The sequence below is a fragment of the Bos grunniens genome, chromosome 25 (assembly GCF_055505025.1).
Source record: "Bos grunniens cultivar Pamir isolate PY7600 chromosome 25, Bosgru_T2T1.0, whole genome shotgun sequence".
NCBI classification, from domain to species: domain Eukaryota; kingdom Metazoa; phylum Chordata; class Mammalia; order Artiodactyla; family Bovidae; genus Bos; species Bos grunniens.
The window spans coordinates 21,492,457-21,520,281 of record NC_141189.1 but is presented as its reverse complement, the minus strand read 5'-3'; the positions used below and the strand labels follow the sequence as shown (position 1 = coordinate 21,520,281).

Genomic DNA, 27,825 nt, shown 5'->3' with positions numbered 1-27,825 from the left:
CTGAACTGACTAAAGGGTAGTAATGAAATTAGCAAAACCCACCATAGATATATCCTAAAAAGGCATCTTTAAAAGAGAAGTATGGTGCATGGGACTGCCCTGGTAGTCCAGTGGTTAAGACTCCATGCTTCCACTGCAGGGGATGCAGGTTCCATCTATGTTAAGGGAACTAAGATCCTGCATGCTGCATGTGGTGTAGCCCAAAAAATGAGAGATCATGCATATATATTCTCAATATACTCAAGTTAGGAAAATAAATACTTGTAGACTGGGATGAAGTTTCCAGTGATACTACCAGATTCAGTTCAGTTCAGTTCAGTCGCTCAGTCGTGTCCGACTCTGTGACCCCATAAACCTCAGCACACCAGGCCTCCCTGTCCATCACCAACTCCCAGAGCCCACCCAAACCCATGTCCATCGAGTCAGTGATGCCATCCAACCATCTCATCCTCTGTTGTCCCCTTCTCGTCCTACCCTCAATCTTTCCCAGCATCAGGGTCTTTTCAAATGAGTCAGCTCTTCACATCAGGTGGCCAAAGTATTGGAGTTTCAGCTTTAGCATCAGTCCTTCCAATGAACACCCAGGACTGATCTCCTGTAGGATGGACTGGCTGGATCTCCTTGCAGTCCAAGGGACCATCAAGAGTCTTCTCCAATACCACAGTTCAAAAGCATCAATTCTTCGGTGCTCAGCTTTCTTTATAGTCCAACTCTCACATCCATACATGACCACTGGAAAAACCATAGCCTTGACTAGATGGACCGTTGTTGACAAAGTAATTTCTCTGCTTTTTAATATGCTGTCTAGGTTGGTCATAACTTTCCTTCTAAGGATAAGCGTCTTTTAATTTCATGGCAGCAATTACCATCTGCAGTGATTATGGAGCCCAGAAAAATAAAGTCTGACACTGTTTCCCCATCTATTTCCCATGAAGTGATGGGACCAGATGCCATGATCTTCATTTTCTGAATGCTGAGCTTTAAGCCAACTTTTTCACTCTCCACTTCCACTTTCATCAAGAGGCTCTTTAGTTCTTCACTTTCTGCCATAAGGGTGGTGTCATCTGCATATCTGAGATTATTGATATTTATCATGGCAATATTAATTCCAGCTTGTGCTTCATCCAGCCCAGCGTTTCTCATGATGTACTCTGCATATAAGTCAAATAAACAGGGTGACAATATACAGCCTTGATGTACTCCTTTTCCTATTTGGAACCAGTCTGTTGTTCCATGTCCAGTTCTAACTGTTGCTTCCTGACCTGCATACAAATTTCTCAAGAGGCAGATCAGGTGGTCTGGTATTCCCATCTCTTTCAGAATTTTCCACAGTTTATTGTGATCCACACAGTCAAAGGCTTTGGCATAGTCAATAAAGCAGAAATAGATGTTTTTCTGGAACTCTCTTGCTTTTTCCATGATCCAGCGGATGTTGGCAATTTGATCTCTGGTTCCTCTGCCTTTTCTAAAACCAGCTTGAACATCTGGAAGTTCATGGTTCACGTATTGCTGAAGCCTGGCTTGGAGAATTTTAAGCATCACTTTACTAGCATGTGAGATGAGTGCAATTGTGTGGTAGTTTGAGCATTCTTTGGCATTGCCTTTCTTTGGGATTGGAATGAAAACTGACCTTTTCCAGTCCTGTGGCCACTGCTGAGTTTTCCAAATTTGCTGGCATATTGAGAACAGATTATGGCTTTAAAAATTGTCATCTCTAGGGCTTCCCTGCTGGTCTAGTGGTTAAGAATCCAATGCAAGGGACATTGGTTCGATCCTTGGTCCGGGAAAATCCTACATGCCCTGGAGCAACTAAGCCCCAGTGCCACAGTTACTGAGCTTAGCAGCTGCAACTAGTGAAGCCCGCACGCCCTAGATCCTGTGTTCCACCACAAGACAAGTCACCACGATGAGAAGCCCACGCTCTGAAATGAAGAGTAGCCCCGGCTCATTGCAACTACAGAAAGCCTGCAGAGCAACAAAGACCCATCACAGCCAGTAAATAATCTTGAAAAAAAAATTGCTGTCTCTCAAACCACTTAGGGAACGGTGAAGATGATGTCCTCAGTAGTTGTGCTGTTGACTAAGTGACTCTTGTGAAAATGCAGGTACTGGTATCCCGGATGCATGTGAGAATGCAAATGAACAACTGCATTTCTAAATTAGCATTTGAAATAGGCTTTGTGTTACTTTTAGTAGGTATGTGAAAATATTACAAATTTCATAAAAGTATATTGCAGGACTTCCCTGATAGCTCAGTTGGTAAAGAATCCACCTGCAATGCAAGAGATCCAGGTTCGCTTCCTGCGTTGGGAAGATACACCTAGAGAAGGGATAGGCTACCCACTCCAGTATTCTTGGGCTTCCTTTGTGACTCAGCTGGTAAAGAATCTGCCTGCAATGTGGGAGACCTGGGTTCAATCCCTGGGTTGGGAAGATCCCCTGGAGAAGGGAAAGGCTACCCACGCTAGTATTCTGGCCTGGAGAATTCCATGGACTGTATATAGTCCATAGGGTTACAGAGAGTTGGACACAACTGAGTGACTTTCACTTTGTTCCCTGGCAGTCCAGTCATTAAGAATCCATGTGCCAATGCAGGGGAAACGGCTCTGATCCCTGATCTGAGAAGATTTCACCTGCTGTGGGGCAACCAAGCCCATGCAGCACAACTAGTGAAGGCTGAGAGCCCTAGAGCTTGTGCTCTACAATAAGAGAAGCCACACGGACGAAAAGCCCAAGTGCCATAACCAGAGAGTAGCCCTTGCTTGCCACAACTAAAGAAAACCCGTGTGTAGCAACGAAGACTTAGTGCAGTGAACAAAAGTATATTGCCTATTAGTACACTGAGTTAACTGAGATTTACTGTGCAAGTGTCACTGACTAAATATTCTAGCTGTAAAATAATTAGTTCTTGTTTCTGAAAATCATCTTTACAGGAGAGGAAAAAATATGCCAAACAGGATGTATCAAAATAAATATTTATTAACATTTCAAGCTTTATGTACATATGCCTTTAAAAGGAAATGTGCAAATGTGAGGAATCACAAAAATCCACTTATATACCCTCTCTCCCAACACAAGTACAAATGAGCATTCAAGATCAGTAGTGCCTCACCATCAGAACACAGTCTGTCAGAATGAACAGAGGTAAATACGTGTTTTAAAACTCTTTCAAATAGTCTCCTTTAAAGCAGCAACTCCAAAGAGTACTAAGAGGCCAAAAATACCCAGAACACTGTGTTTTCCAAGTTACCCTAACTTTTTAGAAGCGGTATACAAATATATTTCCATCTTTTTGTCCAGCCAACAAATGAGAATCTGTACGTGACCATTTAACAAAAGACCAATTCTGGCCAGAGACAGGATGAAGGAGAGCAGTGCAGTGACCCAAGAGTAAGTCCCACACGGCAATGGTTCCAGAAGTCAATACTGCTGCTGCAAAATGGTCTTTCACGTCGCCTTCCAGGAACCTAGCAGCAAGCAGAGAAGAGACAATTCAAATCACATATCAAAAACAAAAAAACATTAAAACAAAAATAGGCCAAAACCACGGTCTCTAAAGCAACAAGAACAAAGACACGTGGGAACACGTGTGCGTCTGTGTGAAACCCTAGGACTGCTGGCCACGATCGCTAGCGGCCCTGCCTGTCTCTCTGATGCACCTCTGTATCTCCCCACAGCAGCTCACAGTGGCCTGCTTCCCACTCGTCAAACCAGCCGAGCCTGGCCTCACCTTGGTGTCTCTGCTTTTGCTTGTCCCTCTCCCTGACAGGTCTAACACCAGGGCACAGCCTGGCTGGGTTCTGGTCATTGTTCAGGCCTGTCGCCCACATAGAAAAGTCACACCTATTCAGCAACCTGAGCGTGCACACACATATACACTCTGCTCCCTGTCTATCGCAGCAACTTCTTTTTACCATCACAGCAATGTGAGATTGGTTGCTTCCATATCTGTGAGAATATGAATGTGAGATTCTCGTTTCCATATTTGGGGGCTGTCTGTCCCACAGAAAATGTAAACATCATGAAACAAATCTGGCTGTCTTTTTTAAGACGGAGCTCTGCAGTCAGCTACCAGGCTTTGAAAGAGTACCAAATTCTAACCACTAAACCACCAGGGATGGTACTGGGATTTGAATTCTAACAAAGAGATGTGGGACCCCAGCAAGTTATTTAACTTCATCAGTAAAATAGAGATACACGATATGAGTATCTACTTCATAGGACTGCTTTGAACTTTAATAAAACAGTTGATATAAAAAGCTTAGTGCAGTACTTAAGAAATGCTTTGTTGTTCAGTCGCTCAGTTGTGTCTGACTCTTTGCAACCCCATGGACTGCAGCACACCAGGCTTCCCTGTCGTTCACCATCTCCAGGTTCTTGCTCAAACTCACGTTCATTGAGTCAATGATGCCATCCAACCATCTTGTCCTCTGTTGTCCCCTTCTCCTCCTGCCTTCAGTCTTTCCCAGCATCAGGGTCTTTTCTAAAAAGTTGGCTCTTTGCATCAGGTGGCCAAAGTATTGGAGCTTCAACTTCAGCATCAGTTCTTCCAATGAATATTCAGGAGTGATTTCCTATAGGATTGACTGGTTTGATCTTGCAGTCCGAGGGACTCTCAAGAGTCTTCTGCAGCACCACAGTTTGAAAGCATCAATTCTTTGGCGCTCAGCCTTCTTTATGGTCCAACTCTCACATCCATACATGACTACTGGAAAAACCATAGCTCTCACATCATACGTGACTACTGGAAAAACCATAGCTTTGACTAGATGGACCTCTGTCGGCAAAGTAATGTCTCTGCTTTTTAATATGCTGTCTAGGTTTATCATAGCTTTTCTTCCAAGGAGTAAGCGCCTTTTAATTTCATGGTGCAGTCATCGTCCACAGTGATTTAAGAAACCCTTAATACAAATTAATTATTCCTCACTGCCACATCACCAGTGCCTTGTAGAGGGCCTGGTACACAGTCAGCCCTACGTGAATATTGTGAGTGAAATGAATGATATATTTTATCCCTGGCTCACACCCAACTGTTTTTGTTTTTTTTTTTTTGCACCCAACTTTGTGTAGCTGTCTCTTAGCTCATCTTTTGAAAATCCATAACGTTTTCCTTGACAGTCTCTCCCCAACCCTCTACTGCCAATTAAAGTGCCCTTCCATCCCAAACAGTGCAAGCCTTCTGGCATTATGCACAACAAACAGCGAAGAAATTTGTTTCTTTTTTCTTTTCTTTTTTGAGCAGAGAAGAATTTACTATAAGGGCCAAGCAAACAAGGAGAACAGGTGACTTGTGCTCAAACACCTGAGCTCATTATTTTCTAACTTCCATGAGATTAGAAACAGTAGTGTTTCCTACAGGACTGGCACCAAATAGGCTTTCAAGATTTGCTAAACAAACAGGTTTGAAAAGGAAATGCTTGACCATGCACCTGCAATTTCTGGGCCAATGACGATGCTTCTCTCTTTATATTCAAGAAAACAAGTTTTATGTAAGCACATATTACAGATTAGAGTTCTGAGGTTCTTATTGCGCCAAGAACACTTGCAGAAATGCCACAGCTGGCTACATACACAAGGAGAGGGACTTTCAGAACACGCATCACCTAGCAAGCTTTGCACAAGACTGAAAGAAAGAAATACACATATAACCATCAAGGTTGCTCACCCCTGTGAGTTACGAAAGCCAAACTTTGTGATCCTGATTTACTAGGTCTATTTTCATAAGTAGTATTCAGAAATGATACCTTCGATGTTGCTTGCTTCACCTAAGAATATTAGCACTACTTCAGAGCTTTATATAGCTCAGAAAACTGTTGGGATGCCCGTAACTGTGGCATCGGTAAATAGATCTTCTCATCAGTCAACAGATAAAATATTTATCAAAAGATAAATATCAACTGCCTACATGATGGAGGTACAGTCAATATTTCAAAGTATATATATCTTCTTTTTTTAAATTATTTATTGATTTCATTTTTGGCTGTGCTGGGTCTTTCTGTTGCTACACGCAGGCTTTCTGCAGTTGCGGCAGCAGAGACTACTCTTAGTTGTGGTGCTTGAGTTTCTTACTGTGGGGCTTCTCTTGTTGCAGAGCACAGGCTCTAGGAAATGGGCTCAGTAGTTGCAGCACAGGCTTCACTGCTCCATGGCATGTGGAACTGTCCCAGATTGAACTTGGGTCTTCTGTATGGGCAGGTGGATTCCTATCCACTGTACCACCAGGGAAGTCTAACAGATCTTCTTAAGTGCATTTAGAACTTCCTTAATTTAACTTTTATGGAAAGAACATATACGGTAAGTTTCTTGTAAAGAATATTAATTACTCTGAAGTGTTTTGGTGTGGGGAAAAATAAGGCTTGACTATACATAAAATACCTATCTGGTGCCATACTGGTGGGCAATCATAGGATGGCGGGAATTTGAACTTTGACTCAGATCTGGTAAACTTCACACTTCAACCTACTTCTTAGTATTCTTTACCATGATCTGAAGTATTCCATGTTTCCATTCACGTCAGTCACAGAAAAATATTTGGTTTCTATGTACGCACAGATGTTTCTCACAATGTCACACTCATTAGACGGCAATCACACACTTGCCTTCCAGCTTGCCCGTGAGGAAGGCAGTAGAGCATCACACCCATACTCAGGGTTGTCTTCGGGTTAATCACAATCAGCTGAAACACAGGGCTTCCCGATAACTCGTTCTCTTCGGCGCAAGGGTGACTCAGAACAACAAACAGGAGCCCCTGATGTAGGAGAAAAATTAACGACCAAATAAATCATCAAGAGTATGTGACGGGGGGGAAGAAAGCATTGGCAGAGACAAAACTATAGAATCACAGGAACGGCCAACAGACTCTTAAGTCTCGAGGCTTTAATCCCTGGATCACTCTTTTTCAGGCAGAACCTCTGAGGGGACCACTGAGCTGGACTTTGGGCTTCTCCAGCACAGGGCTCCCCATGACTTTACGGCCAGTCTTTGTAGGTGTGAATCTAGCTGACTTACCAGCTTCCTCAACTTTAGAGCCTACTAACATCCATGGCATCCACCTGGGGAAATGCTGGTGTTAAGAAAAGAGGGCATAGAAACACTTGGAGGGAGTCTTCAAACCAGAAATGCTCACCTGTAAGTTGGTTTTTGAAAATTTGGAGCACATTTTCCCATAAAAACAATCAGTGGTGAGAGGATTTTCAGGACAGTTTTCAATAGCCTATTTACTTATAGACTAAAAATGACCCAAAAAAGGCACCGTCACCTATGGTTATTTCTGTGGGAAGATGTGTTACAGACCTCCCACGACTTTAAAATTACATGTTCTAATAATAACATCTTTGTGTATGAAAATATATATGTCACACATATGTATAAACACACATGTACATTGTTGAAAGTAATTATTTCAGGGGTAAAATGGGAAAGTAATTATTTCGGGGGGTAAAATGGGAAAAATTAATTACTGGGCCTTAAAAAAACAACTGAAAGTCAAAAAACGTTAAATGCTATGCACTTAACTAGGGGTTGGCAAACTCTGGCCTACAGGTCAAATCCAGCTCAGTGCTTACCTTCATATGGTTCATGAGCTAAGAATGGTTTCTGCATTTTGAAATAGTTAGAAAAAAGAGGAAGAACATTTTGTGTCACATGAAAATTATATATGTAACTCAAGTTTCAGAAAGCTTTATTGTCCAAAATGTTTTATTGGCACAGTCACATGATTTGTTTATGTTACCTCTGGCTGACCTGGGGCTGTAGTGGTACAGGAGTTGTGACAGAGACCACATGGCTTGCAAAACTGAAAATATTTACTAACTGGCCCTTCACAGAAAAAGTTTGCTGATTCCTATACTGATCTATTAACTATTATTTCTGGAGGTTGGCTTCATGGTGACATTTTACTTCCTATATCATACATTTCTACATTAAATGTTTTAGTATCAAACAGGTATCAACGTAATAACAAAAATGTAAAATTATTTAAATGCTTAGTAGGGGTATTTAATCATTCCAGAGATGAACTTAACCCTCTTATTTTAGAATAAAGAAAGTCAGCCCCAAGATGATGGGATAGGTTATCTAAGATCACACAACTGTTGAGTTCATTTCCACAGAAGTTGCTAGGCTAGAGGGAGATGCACCCTGTGTGTTAAGAGCCTGTGCGTGCTGATGAGCGCAGGGCTGCCACTGCGCTGGGCAAGTCAGTCTCCACTCAGCGCTGAGCCGGCTGCTTCTGCCTCTGCTTGTGGCTCAGCAGTCCCTGTTACTCAGGCAGTTACCTCTGACTCCTGGACAAGTACCTTCAGCCTGTTCAGATGTTAAAACTGGACTGACACAGCCCCTAAGAAGCTGTGTTTGTTTCTATACAGGAATGCTAAAGCCTGAGAGAAAAACATGTCGAGGACCCTTTAATCACTCTCCCTAAGGGGATTCATTCACATCATAAATCATTTATGGCAGTGTGGTTGGGAGCCAAATCTGAAAATCAGCATATTGTTTCTAGGTACAGTCTAGAAATCAAGGTTTGCCCTCAAGTCATACAGTCAGAAATTTTACCCATATTGTATGATCACTTGTATGCACTCATAAATTTCAAGAAAGAGCAAGAAGTGCTATCCAATTTTGAAAAAACAGGCACCAGAGAGGGCCTAGTAATTATGACTTACAAAGTTATTGCTCTCATTCAGTGCGACCAAAGTAACACACAGACTAGACACAAAATGGTCCCAGCAGATCAAGACTTACCATTTCAGAGTAAGCTTTGTGACAGACTGAAGCTTGGTAGGAAGCATCGATGTGCATCTTTTTCAGGAGCTGACCAGTTTTTAAGTTCCTTGGACACCAAAAATAAATAAGCTCATACCATTCTCCCAACAAACTGGTTTTCATGTAATATTCTCTTATGTATCACAGCATCCTTCAGGAGGTGACCAAGGGAAAAACTAAGGGACATAGGACCTTAGTTCTGATTAGCCACTGATTTGGCTAAAAACAGAACTACAGTTTAACTTTGCCAATAGTGTAATTTGATAGTTCAGCTTTAGACTGAACCTGCTATGCCATTAGGGATAAATCTTTTCAAATTCAGGGGAAAAGTTTTCCAGGATCTCACTTCACTTGTATTGAAAGTAGGCACAGGGCATAGCTCTATCATTATGATTTTATCACGTTTCTTGTTATACGACTAAATTTTCCATGTAAGTCAACGGTCAGGAAACCAAATGTGGTTAGGAGAGAAACCACACCTAGAAGAGACTTGTAATTATATCTCTATAATATGTTAATATTAGAGCTAGACTAAGATAACAGAGAGAGAAGGGAAGACAGAGATGGAATAAAAAATGGAAAAAGGAAGACTGAAGAGGGTGAATATAAAGAAAAAAATGTTTGTTGGAACCACTCCTTAGTTCTATGAGGATGTGTGACACTGACTGACTGTTCTACCATGTGACTCCACTTATGAGAAACCCTGGGTTTTTTGGTTGTACCACATGGCATGTGGGATCTTAGTTCCTCAGTCAGAGATAGAACCCACACCCCCTGCAATGGAAGCCCAGAGTCTTAACCATTGGACCACCAGGGAAGCGCTGAGGCGTTGCAACAGAACTTAAAGCAACTGTGGGGCTGCACATACCCCTTAAACTTAGAACTTAAACTGATATTTAGAACCTCTAAGAATGGTCCCTTCCTGCCGGGAGCCGGGGAGAGGCATTCCACTCGTGACAAAGGTCATGAGGAAGGAGGCTCGGCATATGCAAAGGCGGGATCGAGCCTCAGGAGTCCCCCCAGATATTCTCGAGCATCTACCCCCAAAAAACCAGAGTCTGCCTACTTTATTGCTTTGTGCTCTCACCTCTGACTTTACTGGGGGCTGTACCCTACCACCATCTCGCTCTCTCTGACAAAGAGTTAACTTACAGCTCCAATTAATAAAAGTTCCTGGGCAATTAGGAGTGTTTAAATCCAAACCCCTCAGATAGCTCTCTAACTCGCCTGACAAGTTTACCCGGACTCCTACAGCTATGCATACGATTATTTACAGTCTCCCAGACTCGAGAGGCACGGGAAGCTTAAGATATTCAAATAGCTTAGAGCCTCTCAGAGAGTTAGAAACTGTCAGAATAAAACTAGTAAAAGATTTCATTGATGAGCCAATGCTTGTTGCCAAGTTTTCACATCCCCTGTATTGTATCCTTGAATGTGTATTAATTAATATAGTTGGTATGTAGAAAAAAAGGTAGTGGCTTTGGTGTTAGTAACTTTAGACCCTTAAGGTAATAAATTCTTTCCTTTGTTGTAAACCCATTACACATCCGCCCTATAGGAATGCAATTTTATCTTCGGAAGATGGCGCCAAACCTTAAAATAATTACTCTTAGGGAAAATAAGTCTTTGTTGATAAGTCCTTGTCAAGAGTCATAAAATGTTAATAGGCCTTCTGGCCAGAAGATGATGTAAATCACCTAAACCATTTGTATATGATAAATTTACAGGAAAGAAACCCTGGTTTTTGATAAGAATCAAAAACTGCTGACTTTGCATCCCCTATTATCCTCTATGTGTAACTTAGGGTATATAAGCCCCTGTTGAAAATAAAGCTATGGGCCTTGCTCACCAATGCTTGGTCTCCCCATGTCATTTTACTCCTTAACTTCCAGCTGAGTCTCCATCTGGAGCGCGGATATCCTCTGCGACCATTTATTTGCCTGGGCTTCTAAGACCCACTCGAGAAGGTGTCTAAGGTGGGGCACCTTCGGCTATTCGAGAGGGCACCTGCGGCCTCCGTGGTCAGAGCTAACCTGGTGTCACGGGTTATATTGATTTTCCGCGTAAACCAAGCTACTCAGCTTCTTTTCTCCTCTGAATTTTCCTACTGAGCTATCCTCATTCTATTACTCTTATATCTCTAATTAACATTTGAATAGGTCGCCTAAGTCGTCTCTCCTTCAAATACCCTGGATCAGCCGGGGCTGGTCCCCGGCACCTTCCCAGCCTCGAATTCCACTGTGATCCCTTATTTACAAAATGCCAAAAGGCTGTTATTAGAAAAAGAGGGAAACTGAAGGATAGAATGAAAAAAGGGAAAGAGTAGGAACAGCTGGAAAAGAATTTTTGTAATGAAACATTAGGGAAATGGAAGGTGGAGAAAGCAAACATGGACCCCATTGAAGGTTTTATTTGGTGGGGGGGAGGGATGGGAGAATGAGTATGTGTAAAGTGATAGTATAAAATATAATCTGGAGGTTGAGTATTGAGACTAATCACTAGATTATATTAATAGTTTAGGAGCCAAACAATGAAGGGCCAGACTATAGAAACAGCAGACAGAACAGAAAAGACAACGTTAGCAAAGAACGTTGTCTGAAATAAGACCTGCGTGCAGAAACCCCGGGGCAAGTGCCAAAGATGGAAACCTGGTAGGTTAGGTCACGGTCAAACTCCAGAGGCTCCCTGGTCGGGGGGGACAAAGTTTCTCTCGGGCCACACTTGCCTAGTTTATTCCTAGAGGGTTAGGGCTGAACAATGCAGAACGGGCACGTAGGAATGACACTCATAACTTTCTCTCACCAAGACCCATTCTGGCCTCAAGGGAGTAATTACTGGAGGGTCTTCTGAGAAAAAAGATCAATCTCTTCTCCTACCACAAACTAACCTTGCAAGTGAAAAGGCCTGGTGTGGCCCTCCCCTGTGGTCAGGGAAGAGGTGGCTAGGGACTTCCACTGTCATTTCCCTATCACAAATTTGTTCCTGTGAATCACCTAATCAAACAAGTTTTACACATCCAGTAATTCTGGATTGTATTCTAGACACAATGACACATCATATAAACTCTGCATGCTGCTCCTCCGAAGAATACTGATTTTGTTTTTAACTCTATAGTCAACAGTTAAATTGGCTAAACTCAAATTCTAAATGCTGAAAACCCAGTTCAGTTCTCTTTGCTTTACCTTTTCTTTGCTTCTGCATTAAAAACAGTATTAAAAATCAAGCCTTTTCTACCAAAGCAGTTTCTAAGCAGCCCTTCTGCATATTATTGAATAATCCATGTATGCAGTTTAAAGGTCAGCCAGATATTTAACTAGAGTTCAGGGCTCCTTCCGGAGAAGGCAATGGCACCCTACTACAGTACTCTTGCCTGGAAAATCCCACGGACGGAGGAGCCTGGTGGGCTGTAGTCCCTGGGGTTGCAAAGAGTCGGACACGACTGAGCGACTTCACTTTCACTTTTCACTTTCATGCACTGGAGCAGGAAATGGCAACCCACTCCAGTGTTCTTGCCTGGAGAATCCCAGGGACAGGGGAGCCTGGTGGGCTGCCGTCTATGGGGTCGCACAGAATCGGACACGACTGAAGTTACCTAGCAGCAGCAGCAGCAGCAGGGCTCCTTTTCTGGCTGTCTATCTTTTGAGATTTTTCTTTCTTGCTTTCTAGCTGCTGCGATCACCTTGATTTCTATCCTTTGGTCCTTCAAGGCAGTAGGATAGAAGTTTTTCTGTAACCAAGTGTGCAGACTGGGGCCTCACCTTCGAACAGGAAATTTGCCCAGTGACATTTCCTTCCTCTATGTATTGAATTTCTTCCAGTATATATTTTTTTCTCCCTCTTTAGTGCTTTCAGGTATTTGTTCTCTATCTTTTGCACAGAATTCATAAGTATTTGAAGCAGAAGAGTTAATCTCAGAAAGCTACTCAGCCATTAACCAGAAAGAGTACATTTTTGACAGCAATAAAATTTCACTTATTTTAAAGTAGTCTGCTTGGACTATTTGAATTAATATGATGTTCTCATTAAGATAAGTATATAGCATCTGTTAGTAAACAAATGATAACACAATCATATTTACAGAGTTTCTTATTTAATCTTAATAATCCTCTGAAATTAAGAGATATATCCTTATATTACAGATGAGAAAAATAGCGCTCTCAAGGGGAAGCTTACCAAATAACAATGTTGTTCATTATAGTGGTACCAAGCAGAGCTTCCTGCATCCCTTGAACTTCAGCAAAAGTTAGTATGGTCTCTTCAGGGGGCATCAAAAGCTGTTTTTCTTTGCTTCTATATTAAAAACAGTATTAAAAATCAAGGCTTTTCTACCAAAGCAGTTTCTAAGCAGCCCTTCTGCATATTATTGAACAATACATAATAGACACTAACCTAATGACAGAAAAAAAAGTTCACCCAGAAAACATGTGTATTCTAAACATTCTACAATGAACATATACTTTCACATTATCTATCTGGATATATTGTAAGCACCTCATATTCATCATCTCCAAAATTAAACTTACCAGCTCTATCTTTAAACCTGTTTCTTTTAGCACTGCTATCTCAACTAACTGTTCCACCACCTACCCAGTGAGCAACCCAGAAACTTGGACTTTATTCTTATCTCTTTCCTGTCTATTTACTCAATCACCAGGTCCTAATGACTTTACTATCTCATCTCTCTCAAATCCACTGCTTCTCCCCACCTCCACTAACATTTTCCTAATTTAAGCAAACAATTATTTATTTCTTGCCTGTTTTATTGCAACGCAGTTCATGCAGTCACAAAGAGTTGGACATGACTTAGTGAACGAACAATTTACTGTAACAGGTCATGGATAAATAAAGACAAATGAGGTTCATACCCTCTGTTATCAGGAAAGACAAATAAATCCAAAAGTGTAATGAGTATATGAAAGACATAGAAGATGCTATGAGTTCTGTTTTTAACATGTTGAATTTGAGGTATCCATGAGATATCTAATAAACAGGCATGTAGGTCCAAAGGTTGGAAAGAGCTCAGAGTTAGAAATATGTTTGCAAGCAGCCAGGATTCAGATGGTATCTGAAGCAATGGAAACCAAGTATGTGGAACCAGGTAAGTGTATAGCATCTTGAGGTATCTGTAACACTTAAAGGACATACAGAGAGGTCAAGGGAGACTGAAGGAAGAACAGACTACACTTTCTGAGCCCCTCTGCTCCCTGCCCTCTTCCCTGCCACATCTGGCTCCACCTCCCTACACTGCTTCTGTATAACAGCCCAGGACAGAGGCAGAATCTGCTGAACTACACATACAGCAGAGAAAACAAGATGCTACTGATTCAACTTTCTCTGAAGCCCTGTGATGAAATCATTTTTGATCTAATAGTAAAACCAACCAATGCTTTTCTTCAACCAATGCTTACCCTCCATCTTCGGCAAATGTCATCATTTCGACTTGCTGATCACAAAGGGTCCTACTGCTACTGACGAGCCTCCTCTTTGCCAGGCCAAGCACAGCTTTTATATTTCCAGAACTCAGGAGCACTTGCTTTTCACTTTTACCGTCGGGAGAACAAAGTAGTGCCCTAAACCACGTATAAGGGAAAATGCAGAGCAGACAGGAGCAAGCCTTTAATATGGAAGACTAGGCTCAAACTTTCAAAGGAAATTTCAGTCAGGGATGTCACTCTATTGATAGCTTTTTTCAAAACGAATCTCTCTTTGGACCTAAATTTAGAGTCTTTCAAGACCCAAGCCTAGGTTATAATTTGCACACAAAACTCAAAACAAGCTGACAAAGATCCAGGTAAAGAAAAAAAAAACACGCCTTGAGAATTACGTACCTGATTTCTCTGATTTCCAAATTTCCCAAAGCCACACACACAAGATTGCAAACATCAGGCACTGCAACTATCTGTAATACCGGAAACTAAATAAAACAAAGCAGCCCAAAATTATATTTGGTTATTTCATTTTTAATCAATCTAAATTTTCCAAAATTTGTCACATTTCTTTCTACTGTTACCGCATCTAGTTTCAAACACTTGAAACATTCAGCAAACATCCTCTTTTTACAAGATGTAAACTCAAATAAGCTACATGCATGATAATGTTTACCGTGGCATTAATTTAACATAATAAATGCTTCTAGCAATGGGAGAATAATTAAATTCTGGTATGTGAACGAATGGAACAATATGCAACCATTTAAGACAAGTTTATGCACTGAACAAATATTTATGAGCAGCACTCTGCCAAACACACTGCTACTGGCTGTGGGTATACTGGAGAACAAGAACGAAATTTGCTAAGACAGTCGATCTTAAGCGTTCTCACCAAGGGAAAAAAAGGAAACTGTGAGGTGAAATGCTGATTAACCTGATTATGGAAACGCTTTCACAGTGTGTATGTACATCGAATCATCACACTATGCACTTTAAATATATTACATTTGTCAATTACACCTCAATAAAGCTGGAAAAATAAAATTAAACAAGTAAGTAGGAAGAATATGTAGAAACAAGCAAACATATTTATATGGTAAGAAAAGACAGGCTTAAAAATTTTAAGCATATTCAGACTGCAACCATGTAAAATATATACCAAGGTAGACAAGGACAGAAGAAACTACAGCTAGAAAAAAAGCAGAAATAACGTTTTGGTGAGAGGTATCAGCAAGTTTAGAAGTCAGAATAGACATGAAATTTCAAGCTTCTCCAGCAGGTACAGTGTAAAAATCCACCTCTGGATAAACATATGATAAAGCATGATATTAACTTTAGAATCTACATGCTGGGCATATGGGTGCTCCCTATATCACTTTCCCATATATTTGGAAATTTTCATAATTAAATACTGGGGGAAAAAAACATCATTTTTCTGCTCTGTCTTGCATAGTCACAGATCCCATATTTTTGGTAAGCTGCCCATCTGTATTACCATGCAACTGATTAAAAAGCTCTTTCAGCTATAAGATTCTGATTTACCTCTGTGAAGTGCCAGGAATAAATTTTTTCCCACTGCCAAGCATCCAGAGGTTTCCAAAGAGAAACGACGTATTCACAAGCAGTTACGATACACGGCTCTTTGAAACCAGCTATTTCCCACCACGTGGCACTCATATCCACAGAACAAGAACCTGAAGGATTCTGACACAGAATGGCAACAACAACGGCGTTAAAGGGATTCTTGGGCGCAGAATAAACATGAACAGTGACGGATTACAAGGATTAGATGAAATACCAACTGAATGTAATTAAACTTTCATGCAGGTCAAAAGAGATTTGTGGGTCTTATGTAACTACAAAAACTGCCCATACACACTCACAATGATAGTTTTTAAAACGTGTAGCTCCAGACTGGAACAGATTCAGATTTAACCTTCAAAACAGACCATAAGAACTAATTGAAACATTAGTTCCTTAAGAACAGTTGGAAATGTAACATTCTAATGAAATACCCATAGGTTGAAGAGGGAATAAAACTGAAACAACATACTATTTCTAAATGAAGATGCAGAATGTGCTGGCCAAAGCAGTGCTTAAAAAACTCCTATAATTATAAAGGTGTTAATATTAAAAATTAATACCGATTAAAGTAAGCAAGCAGCTCAAGAAGTCAGTAAAAGAATAATGAAATAAGCACAATGAAAAACAGAAGGACTTACTAACAATAAAAACAGGAAAAAAAAAAAAGAAAGAGGAAACCAAAAACTCAATTAAGAATCAACACAACAAAAAACTAGGTTTTGGGGAAGACTTACAGAATGGACAAACCTCCTAAGTCTGATGTAGGAAAAAAAATGCTTTCAGAGGGCTTCCCTGGTGGTCCACTGGTTAAGAATACATCTTGCAATGCAAGGGACACCAGTTTGATCCCTGGTCCAGGGTGATCCCACATGCTGCAGGTCAAGTAAGCCCATGCACCCTAGAGCCCAGGCTCCACAATAAAAGAAGTCACTATAATGAGAGCCCACGCCCAGCAACTAGAGAGCAGCCCCCTGCTCAGTGCAACCATAGAAAAGCCTGTGTGTAGCAACAAAGACCCAGCACAGTCAAAAATAAAGCAATTAAAAAAAAAAAAAACACTTTTAGAAATGGAGAGTGAGGAGAGGCTTAACTGTACATACCCAGACCAAAAACTATAATAACAAGTAACTTTTTACCTACAAATTTGAAAATATGAATGAAATGGCTGATTCCTTTCAGAAACTGTTATTAAAATTGATTTAAGAATAGTTTAAAAACAACATAAGTGTATCTTTTACAGAAAAGGAATCTGGGACCCAGAGGCCAAACAGCTTGTGCCAGGTCACATAGCCAGTGATCCGGAGAAACAGTTTATGTGGATTTAAATCTCTTTTTTTTCTACACCAGTTGTTCTCAATTAGGGGTGCCGATTTCGCAACCCTCCCTAGGGAGGGACAGTTAGCAATATTTAGAGACACTGCTGTCATTACTGCTGGAGTGGCGGGGCGGTTATGACTGGTAGAGACCATGGCTGTTGCTGAATACCATACAATGCACAGGCCAGTCCCTAAGAATAAAGAATAATTCAGCCCCAAATGTTAACAGTAGTAAGACTGAAGACCCCCGCTGTGTACCATCCTATTTCAAGTATAAAAAGTTAACCAGGACATGGGTCCAATTCACTTCACAGGATTTACCAGAATATTTATATTTCTCAGAACCATATACATCACACAGCCTATGGAAATTAACCATTCACTATGTTATAATCGAGAACTGTTACCCATTTTCTTATAAAGTAAGTGATTCTTCTAGAAGTACTATATTATTTGGGTAGGAGAGTCATGAACGACCCCTCTCTGTCAAAATGCCTGATTTAAACTTAGATACAAAGTCGAGCTCCCAGCTTAAGCTTTTCTTGGCAATAGCTTGACATAAAAACTTCTTTAGAAGATCTCAGAATATATATAACAGGTAAATATTGTGAAAAAGAATTTAAATGTTTTTCTGAATCTATTTTATCAAGGATCAAATTCTTCTGAATTTTCCAACCAGTTCATTGCATTTTTCACATGTAAGACACAAGAGATAAGTCTTCTGACCTTTAAGTTTGAAACCACGTGTAGGGTGCCTGGGTGTAAGCTACCCCAAGCAGGAACCTCTGCTATTTCAGTCTGTGGAAACAAAAGTCACATCATTAATGTATATATTATACATGGTATCTGTCTGTAGCACTCATTCTTCAAACTATTTCCTTTTATTTATTTTCTATATTCTTTGTTTTATTTTCTATAACAGCAGCAAAGCTCCAAATGCAACTGCTTCATGAATAACAAAGAGAACAGCATCCCTTAAAAATACACATATTTTAATTAATCCTAACTTCCCCAGAATGAACTTAATATTTACAGTGAAGTCATATCAAAGAAACATGGTAAAACATTTTAAAACACTGAGGAACTGAGTCCATGTTCACTAAGACACTTCATTTCTTCAGAGAAAATTTCATGAAGGATGCAGTCTGTACCTGCTCAGCAGAATGTGTCTGTGATTCCTGGAGCTGACTTGCTTCATAGGTGAAAGACTCCGTGGGCAGAGTTGTTGCTTGGGGACCAGAGTCAGGGTCACAGGAAGGCTGTCCTGCTCTTCCTGCCACATGCTGGCTGCTATCTAATTTCGAGGGTCTGCTCCAGCTGTTGCCTTGTTTACGATTGCCAGCCAGGCTGACTGTGGCTTTTAAGTGAGAAAGACGGGGTGGAGAGCAGGTTTGTCCAACCACCTCTGCAGACACCTTTTCTCTGTGAGCTTGGGAGCCAAAAGCTGGAGTAGCGCCTAATATGGGGAAAGCAGGTGAGCACAGCTCTGCTGTCAGTCTGTCATTATCATCAGAGGCAACAGAATTCAAAGGAGTAAAAAGTAAAATGGATGAAGAAAGGTCCTTTCCCCGAGGCTGGCTTCTTTGGCTTGGCATTTTAGGATGTGCCTTTCCTGGTAGGGTAATTAGTTCCTCTTCCATGCCCTCCTTTTCTATATTGCTTTGTTTAGGGCTTGGTTCCTCCACAACAATGTAACTTTCCCCTTTAAGATGCCCCTCTCCATGTACTTTTGATCCAAAAGTCTCCATCAGCTTTTTTGAGCAGGACTTCAGTTTTTCAAGCTTAAGAGACCCAAAGTCTTCATCAGGTAACTGAAAGTCTGTGATTTTGAGAAAAGACGACAGATGCTTTAAACTTAGCATTCTGTTCTTACGAAATGGAGCGCTGAAAGCATCATCATCCGAAGAGAAATAAGCGTAATTACTGTAACAAAGGAAGTCCTCTTTTTGACAGTGACCTTCCTTTCCTAAAACAGAAAGCAACAACAAAAACAGATACTCACCAATTCCCAAGAAAGAGTGAGTTTCTAAACTCCAACATCATGCAGTGTTTTCCCACCCAGGACTCTCAAACTTCTGTGGACAGTTCAACAATCAGACATAGGTTAGTGCATACTGAGCAGCTCTCCCTCTGCAGGACCAAACCCAGTGTGGTGCTGACAGCACTGGCTGGGACCAGTCTGGTGCCAGCTCCGCCACTGGTTCGCTATGTTATCCTGGGCAAGTCAAATTCACCTCATTTCCCCTTGTCCCTTCTGAGGGAGCTGGGTTAAGAATCTCTGAAGTCCTTTCTGATCCACAATTATCATTTCAACAGGCTATCAGAGTACAGTCTACAAAATGCTGGCTCTTCTCATTGAAGAAAACATAGTTCCCTTTTCAAACAAAGATTAATTTATTAGACTTCAAGCAACAGGAGCTCTGTATCATTCAAAATGTAGCTGCATCCAATACTTTATAAATGGATAAGAGAGCTGTGCTACATGTACACAATGGAATATTACTCAGCCATGAATATGAATGAAGTGCTGATATACATGCTACCATGTAGATGAATCTCAAAAACCAGCTAAGTAGGCGAAAGCAGCCAGACACGAAAGGGCACATACTGTATACTTCCATTAATATAAAATACCCAAAATAAGTAAATCCACAAAGACAGAACACAGATTAGTATTTGCCAAGGACTGTCAAGAGAGAAAATGGGGAGAAACTGCTTAACGGGTATGGGGTTTCCCTTTGGGATGATGAAAATGTTTTGGAACTACACAGGGGTCGTGGTGATAAAACACTGTGAACGTAACTAAATGCCACTGAATTGTTCACTTAACTTAAAACAGTTAACTATGTTAATATGAAGGTTACCTCAAGAAAAAAAAATGTTCTATGTACCTGTAGGTTACTGAAATCACAGTAGATTATTTCAAAGTATACAAAACAACACTTCAAGCTTATTACTAGATTGTCCTGCTTTCCAATTCCTTTCTTGTTGGCATAAAAGATGATGATTAAAAGAGTCGTGATTATTATTTTTTAAAATATTTTAAATTTATATATTTGGCTGCACTGGGTCTTAGTTGCAGCATGTGAACTCTTTTAAGTTTACATGTGGGATCTAGTTCCCTGACCAGGAAATACGGAGTCTTAGCTAATGGACCACCAGTGGAGTCCCCATGATTATTATTTTTATTTAAATTAATAAATTGTGGCTCGTAAGTCAAAGCCTGTCCAATGGTACAGAGCTGCTGGCTGCCTGTTTCTGTAAATAACGTTTTATTGAGACACAGGCACATTTACACATTGTATATGGTTATTTCCACATTACACTTGAATAGCTATGACTGAGCACAGACTGTATTTTCTATTTGGCCCTTTATAGAAAGTTTGCTGAGCTCTCACACAGAACTGGAGTGAATTATCTAAATTCTGTGCTCAGTTTATCAGATACATCTCCCGAGTAAATGAATAAAGAAGTTTAAATTATAACTTGTCACTTCATAGCCTCCAAAATCTTGTGTCCCATGAACCTCAGAGACACTATTAGACAGTTTACCTCCCAAAGTGGCTCAGACCTGTTGCATTTTATTACACAATTATTCCTAAGGGAATCTGTCAATGAATTCTTACTCTGACATTGATTTTATTTCAAATATACTTCCCTGTACTAGTTACTTCTCCCCATGGATAAGACTGTATTATAGTTGAATAAACATTAATTTCAGGTAAACATCCAACACATTTTCCCTCTCAGTGTCAACTTTTTCAACCATATTTGTGAACTCTGACACCATGCAGCCAGATTTGAACCTTGACCCTGTGGCTTTAAAGACACTTTGATCACCTGGCCTTCGATTCCCCATCTGTAAAGTGAGGATAAAAATATATTCTGGGCACTTCTCTAGTGGTCTAGTGGCTAAGACTGCACTCCCAATGCAGGGTGCCTGGTTTTGACCCCTGGTCAAGGAACTAGATCCCACGTGCTGCAACTGAAAGATTCCATGTGCTGCCAAATATATAAGAGTAATAAAAATATAGATTCTGCCTCATGTACAGTTGGTGTGATGATTCAGTAAGTATCTATATAACATTTAGAAAGTGACGAGCATATAGTGTTAGCTACCACCATCATCAGCCACCACCGCCAACCACATCTCGATTTACCTTTAATTCTCTTCTTACTGTGAACAATTGCCTTTTCATTCTGATCTTTGTGCAAGGCAATTTCTTCCTTGGACTTCTTAACACCTGATGTGCCAGTAGTTGGCAAAAGTAGTTCATGGTGATCTAACAGAGAGGTGCACGCTGACTTTCTTCTTCCTCTGCATTTTTTACCTGATGGCTTGGTAACCGTCTTCCTAGAAAAGTCATCTTCTGTGGAGTCAGTGGAAAAGCTGACTTCAGTTAATGAGAGCAGTTTCTGGGGACTTCTTGAACTTGGTTGTTCTGCGTGTTTGTCAGACACCTTAATTTCACTTTGCTTAGTTTTTTCGTTGCAAACATTGAATTTTTTAGCAGATTTCATACTCTTATTTTTAAAGCCTTTTTTTCTGACACCTAAATGACTCTGAATTACAGCCTCCAGTGCTACTTTCCTCTGGCAACCTGACATGCGCCGTGTTGTCCTAACGTAATATTCTGCAGGAAAGAGAAGGCCTTCAAGCACTGTGCAAGAATGTATTTGATCTTCTGTAGAAACAGGAGAAATTACTTCCAGGCTAAGATTCTTAGACTGACTTAGAACTTCCTTTTCCAGAAGACTTTCATTTCTACCACCGAGAGCATCATTGGGAGATTTAAGAGACATCTCTGTGTGATTTTGTTCTTTTAAGTTTTGGTTTTCATTTTCCACTAAGTTATCCCAAGTGAGTTCATTTATAAAACATGAATTATCTGCCTCTAAGTTAGGACTTCTAGCTGCCTGGCCACTTGTACTTCCAGCTTTGTTTACCTCTGGGTTGTCTGTAGAGACAGTAATTTTTTTCTTCTGTACCTCTAAGTTTACAGGTGAAGCAGAGCTAATGTTTCTTAAGCTGTGAGTAGTAAGTTCACAGTTACTTTTAGGACACTTGTGTTCGAGGCGCTGACTGTTACTGCTATTTGAAGGTGTAGGCAGAGGAAGAGTAGTCGCCCTGGGGAAATCATTTCCTCTACGGAGGGCATCAACATCTCTCCGTGGTTTGGGGCTTGGTAGAATTAATACACTCCCTACATTAGTTTCTGTAACTGGTGCTGGAGAATTTGGAATGGCACATTTAGGACTTGAAAGGGGGTAAGTTCTTAGTTCAGTTACAGGTGTTCTAGGATTTTCTCTATTCATTTTTTCCTGTTCCTTTAGTCTTTTTCCAGAGAGTATGAGCGAATCAATGTCAGAGACAGATTCTCTCTCCTGTGAAATATATGTTCTCTCCTCTTTCTTTCTTCTCCCCAGCAGCTTATTCTGCCTTTTCTTAGCATCAGGGCCATTGACCCTGAAAGGAAAATGATTCTGATTATCATCTGATCCTTGTATGCGTGATCCTTCCACTGAGACACGTCCAGAGCTAAACAACTCAGGCTTAATGTCAAGTGAGCTGGGTGTCTTTTCTCCAGTTTCTTCATCGACATGGGTGTTGATTTGCAACGTGTCACGAGGAGATACTGTATTTTTAGGTTCTGAAGAAGAAAAATTATATAGTTAATATTTTTAAAATGAAACAAAAACTATCCCATATTTATTTTTAATATTACATACAAATATTACCAAACATTTATTTAACATAGAGTCGATGGTATATCATTTAGGCAGATCAAAGTAAGTTTTTAATAATCTTACAAACTATAGTAATATTAAGTAAATGTAACAAAAATGGAATTGTGCTGGAAAAATGATTTTCAAACTAAACAATTATCTATTCTTGGGACTTCTCTGGTGGTCCAGTAGCTAAGAGTCTGTGCTCCCAATGTTAGGGGGCCCAGGTTTCATCCCTGGTCAGCAAACTAGATCCCACGGCTGCAACTAAAGATCCCACATGCTGCAACCAAGACCCGGTGCAGCCACATAAATTATAAATATCAAAAAAAGATTATTCTTTATTGCAATCATCTTTTCTTAGTTTTTCCTTCTTTAAAACTTTACTGAACTACAACTGACAGATAAAAATTGCACAGTTAAAGTGATGCTTTGATATATGTATACACTGTGAAATGCTGGCACAATCAAGCTAACTAACATATCCATCATTTCACATAGCTATGATTTTTTTGTGTGTGATGAGAAGACTTAAGGTCAGCTCTCTCAGCAAATTTCAAGTATATAATATAGTACTATTAACTGCTGTCACCACGCCGTACATTAGCTCTCTAGGACTTATTCATTCTGCATAATTGTAACTCTTAACCCTTTGACCAACATATCCCCATTTCTCCCATATCTCACCTGATTTTTTACTTCATGTCCCTTTTTGGGCTCAATTTTCATACCACTTTTCTATTTCATTAGTTTTTGATTTTATGATTATAAATTAGCTGACTTTTAACATGAAAAATGACCATTGTTTTTTATTAAAGTATTTCCAGCCAGACTTTCATCTTTGTGCACATATAAACACTTAACTAAAAAAAAAAACCATCTTTCCATATTTAAGCAATAAATATAATTTCTAAAAGTTAAAATAGAGAAAAAGAGCAACTAAATAAGCAATCCAAATAAAGTATAGTTTCTCACTCATAGAATGAGAGAAAATATTTACAAACCATGTATCTGATAAGGGTCCAATAGCTAGACTATATGAAGAACACTTACAACTCATCAATAAAAAGACAAATAACCTAATAAAAATAGATATTTCTCCAAAGAAGATATACAAGCACACGAAAATATGTTCAATATCATTAGTCACTAGGAAATGCAAATCAAAACCACAATTAGATACCACTTCATATCTATCAGAACGGTTATAATTTTAAAAATAGAAAATCACAAGTATTAACAAGGATGTGTAGAGATTGAAACTCTTGTGTGTTGTGGTAGGAAAGAAAAATGGTACAGTCACTGTAGAAAACAGTTTAGTAGTTCCTCAAAATTAAACACAGAGTTATCATACAACCCAGAAATTTCATTCCTAGGTACATATAGAGAGAACTGAAAATACATGTCCACACAAACAACTTGTACATGAATCTTCACAGCAGCATAAAAGCCAAAATTTATAACAGCCAAAAAGTAGAAGCAACCCAAGTGTCCATTAACTGATGAGCAGAGATACAAACTGTATCATATTATATTATGGCTCATAGTTTCATTGAGTTACACAAGCCCCTTCACCACGACAAGGCTGTGATCCATGAAGGGGAATGAAATATTATTCAACTGCAAAAAGGAAGGAAGTACTGATGCACGCTTAGATGAACATATAGATGGATGAATAAAGGTTGAAAACATTATGCCAAGTGAAAGAAGAGAGTCACAAAAGACCACATATTGTATGGTCCCATCTATATGAAAGGTGCAGAGCAGGAAAATCCAGAGAGACAAAAAACAGATTAGTAGTTGTCCAGGGGTTAAGGGTAGGATGGGTACAGGGTTTCTTTTTCAGGTGGTAAAAGTGTTCTGAAATTAAGACAGTGATGATGGTTATACAATCTTGATGACAATTATACAAAGGAGCAATGAACCGTAGACTTTAAAGAGTCTACTGTTACTCCGTATCTTCTGATCGTGACAAAAAGAACCACAGCTAGGAGATTTCCCTGGTGGTCCAGTGGTTAAGAATCTGCCTTCTAAGGCAGAGGATGGGCGTTTGCTCCCTGGTTGGGGAACTAAGATTCCCCCACGACAGGGGACAACTAAGCCCGTGTGCCACAACTAAGACTCGGTGAAGCCAAATAAATAAATGTATTTAAAAAGAGAAGCACAGGCAAAGTTACACGGGAGACGAGTACCGAGGTGCGGCAGGGCGGGCTAGCTTTACCTGTGTGGGCCAGCTGTGCTGCGACTCCCTGCTGGGGCGCGGGCTCTCGCTCTTCCACTGCTCTCCTAAGAGGGCTTTTAAGCTTCTCGGCTCTTTGGGCACGCTAGGGAAAACAAACGCAACTCAGAAAACAACGTGATGAAGGAGAAATACATTTTTGTTAACAACTTAAATAAAGAGCTGTCTTTCTATACTTTGTGGCATTAACACCAAGTTGAGAGAATGTGATGTTACTTACTTGAAGGCGGGCCAATGTCTTGGTGTATTCCCTTTTCAGGAATGCTAATTTTTCTTTCAACTGGAAGAGGAAAAACACCAAACAAAACTGAGCAGGTGGGAAAGAAGGCATTAGAGAGAAGGGATGCAGGGCCTATTGGATACCAGCGTGCAGTGGTCAGCAGGTCCCTCAGCTGGAGGTGGGGAGGAAGCGGCACTGCCTTACTCTACTTTCAGTTCTCACAAAACATCAAGTTCTCTAATGCATCGCTGCCTAACTTGTTCCTATCACCTGGAGCAACTCTCCCCAACTTACTTTGCTAATTCCTACTGATTCCTGAAGCCTCGGTTTAGATTTATTTTCTTGAGGGAAACTTCTAGGGAAGTTTCTAAACTTCTAAGTCCTTCTCCAAATCCAAGTTAGGACTCCACCTCTCCTCTGTGCTTGCTTTATCACAGTACTTACTATACATACTGTCTGTTCACTTCTCTGTTTCCTCCTACCTCACTGTGAGATCCTTGAGGGTAGCAGGGGCTATCATCCTCAGACAGTCATTCAACTTATGAGTCAGTTATTGATCCAGGTATCTCCAGCACCAAGAACAATAACTGATGCCCACTATGTTGGTAATAGTTCCAGGTGCTACATCTACAGAGGGGTCAAGGACACTGCTTGTAGGCAGCTTACATACAGTGAGGGATACAGATAGTAAGAAAACAAACAGATAAGATGATTTCATGTGGTAATCAATACCTAGACAAACAGAGTGATGGGAGGGTGTCTGGGATGCAGGAGAATGGAATACTTTAGAGACAGTGGCCAGGGAAGCATTTCTGAGGAATACCATATGAGCTCCAACCTGATGGAGGAAAGAGCTAGCTTTGGAAAGATCAGAGGGAAGGCAATTTGTCCAAGATCACACAATTTAAAACCAGCACGACTCAAACCATGCAGTCTGGCTCTAGGGTCTGTGCTTGTAACCTCTTCTCACAGCTTCGTACTTATCACCACCCTTATCACCATCTGAGAATTACCTTGTTGATTTGTAAATGAACTTTTCCACCACCACTGCAAGGCAGGCTGGGATGAGAGGACGGATGAGTTATGGTGAATGAAGAGTTTTAGCACCATGCTTGGAAGAGCCAGTGCAAGATACATTCACGTTAATAACATCTGTCAGTTCCCTGGTGGCTCAGTGGCTAAGACTTTGCCATCCCGATGCAGCAGGCTGGGTTCCATCCCCGGTCAGGTACCTAGATCCCACATGCCTCAAGGAAGATATAAGATCCCATGTGCCACAACTAAGAGGGGGGCAGCCAAATAAATAAATATTTTTTAAAAACCACAACGTCTGCTGGCACAAGCACAAGTTGGCATGTATAAGGACAGTCAGAGCAGCACTGTCGTAGAAAGAAAACCTGCAAACAAAAGGCTCTCAGCAGAGAAACATGTAAAGAAAAGATGCCACTTCCATTTGTAGGATACTACACAGAATTTAAAAAATAATTTTAAAAAAGGTAAGTAAACATGACGCGGGGTCCATCCCTCGGTTGGGAAGATCTCCTGGAGGAGAGCACGGCAACGTACTCCAGTATTATTGCCAGAAAACTTCTATGAACAGAGGAGACTGGAGGGCTACAGTCCAGGGGGTTGCAAAGAGTCGGACACGACAGAAGCAGGAGCAAACAAGGACTCATGTGGATTTTAAACACGGAGAACCAAAACGGAAGTTGCAGAACCATCTAGATCATACCATTTATGAACATTCACCTTCCTCCAAAATACATAACTACTCTTTGGTGATTAAGAGAATACAAACACGCCCCTCCACACCTCCACCACCCGCCCAACATGCACACACAGGCACTCAAAAATATCTGAAGTCCAGATGGTTGAGAGATTTACTTAACGGGGCGGGGTGGGAGAAGCCAAAACTGAGAGTGTGCAGGGTGGGGTGGGGAAGATGTCAAAGGGGACCTTAGCTTTATCTACAGTTTTACATTTTGTACATTCGCATTTCTGCTGTAAAGAAAATTTGTTCTTTAAACGCCACTAAGGGAGCACGGCTCTCTCCCACACTTTAACTTCCTGTGCCCCCTCAATCCAGAGAAAAGCGTAGGTTAGAGGTCACTGCCGCCCTTGGACGGTCAAAGGAAGCAAAGACAAGCCTAAAATCCTGGGATAGGGGGTCAAAATCTGAGTCAACCTTTCCCGCATCCCCGGCACCTTTTCCTTCTCTTCACAGCTGAGGGTTTTCCCAGGAGGCTCTTCCATCTGACCGGCGGCCAACAAAAAGAGCATTCGTCGCTGGCCCCAGGCCTGCGGACAAAAACAGCCCGGCTGGCCCTGGGCCCCAAGGCACCCCGGGGAAGGTTTGAGGAGCCCGGGAGCACTGCAACACAGGGTCGGGTAGCCCACGCCGCACGGGCGCGCCAACAAACCTGGCCAATCACAGCCGCCGCTCGGCCTGCGCACGCGCAATCGGAGACGGCAGAGCAGTGGAGTGAGGCCGCCTAGCGGAGAACCGAACTATGGATGATAACCCCGGCCTCCCAAAGCGGAAGTGGT

The 27,825-nt window shown here is 40.9% G+C and overlaps 1 protein-coding gene across 5 annotated transcripts; it reads right to left on the bottom strand.

Moving 5' to 3' along the window:
* Positions 1-2,961: 2,961 nt before the first annotated feature.
* Positions 2,962-27,814, bottom strand: PALB2 (partner and localizer of BRCA2). 5 transcript variants are annotated; one of them, XM_086375296.1, is made up of 13 exons: positions 27,699-27,814; positions 25,279-25,338; positions 25,041-25,143; positions 21,253-22,743; positions 18,244-19,058; positions 17,819-17,890; positions 15,735-15,896; positions 14,592-14,677; positions 14,172-14,333; positions 12,937-13,053; positions 8,743-8,830; positions 6,600-6,748; positions 2,962-3,467 (listed from the first exon to the last, which is right to left on the bottom strand). In XM_086375296.1, the coding sequence occupies exons 4-13, from the start codon at positions 22,406-22,408 to the stop codon at positions 3,260-3,262; spliced, it is 3,015 nt and encodes a 1,004-aa protein (XP_086231422.1). In that variant the 5' UTR covers positions 22,409-22,743; positions 25,041-25,143; positions 25,279-25,338; positions 27,699-27,814; the 3' UTR covers positions 2,962-3,259. The 5 variants fall into 5 exon arrangements, with proteins under 5 accessions (XP_086231422.1, XP_086231420.1, XP_086231421.1 ...); XM_086375294.1 differs by having other exon boundaries at positions 27,484-27,757; XM_086375295.1 differs by lacking the exon at positions 27,699-27,814 and adding an exon at positions 27,464-27,695.
* Positions 27,815-27,825: the final 11 nt, after the last annotated feature.

Coding starts and splice junctions, on each gene's coding strand:
- PALB2 (XM_086375294.1), bottom strand. CDS start 27,558: ATGCTCTTTTTGTTGGCCGCCGGTCAGATGGAAGAGCCTCCTGGGAAA. Junction 19,059..21,252: donor CAGTAAGAAGAGAATTAAAG/GTAAATCGAGAT, acceptor TTTCTGTTTTAG/GAAAGGAAGGTCACTGTCAA. Junction 8,831..12,936: donor ATGAACAACATTGTTATTTG/GTAAGCTTCCCC, acceptor TTGGTGTCCAAG/GAACTTAAAAACTGGTCAGC.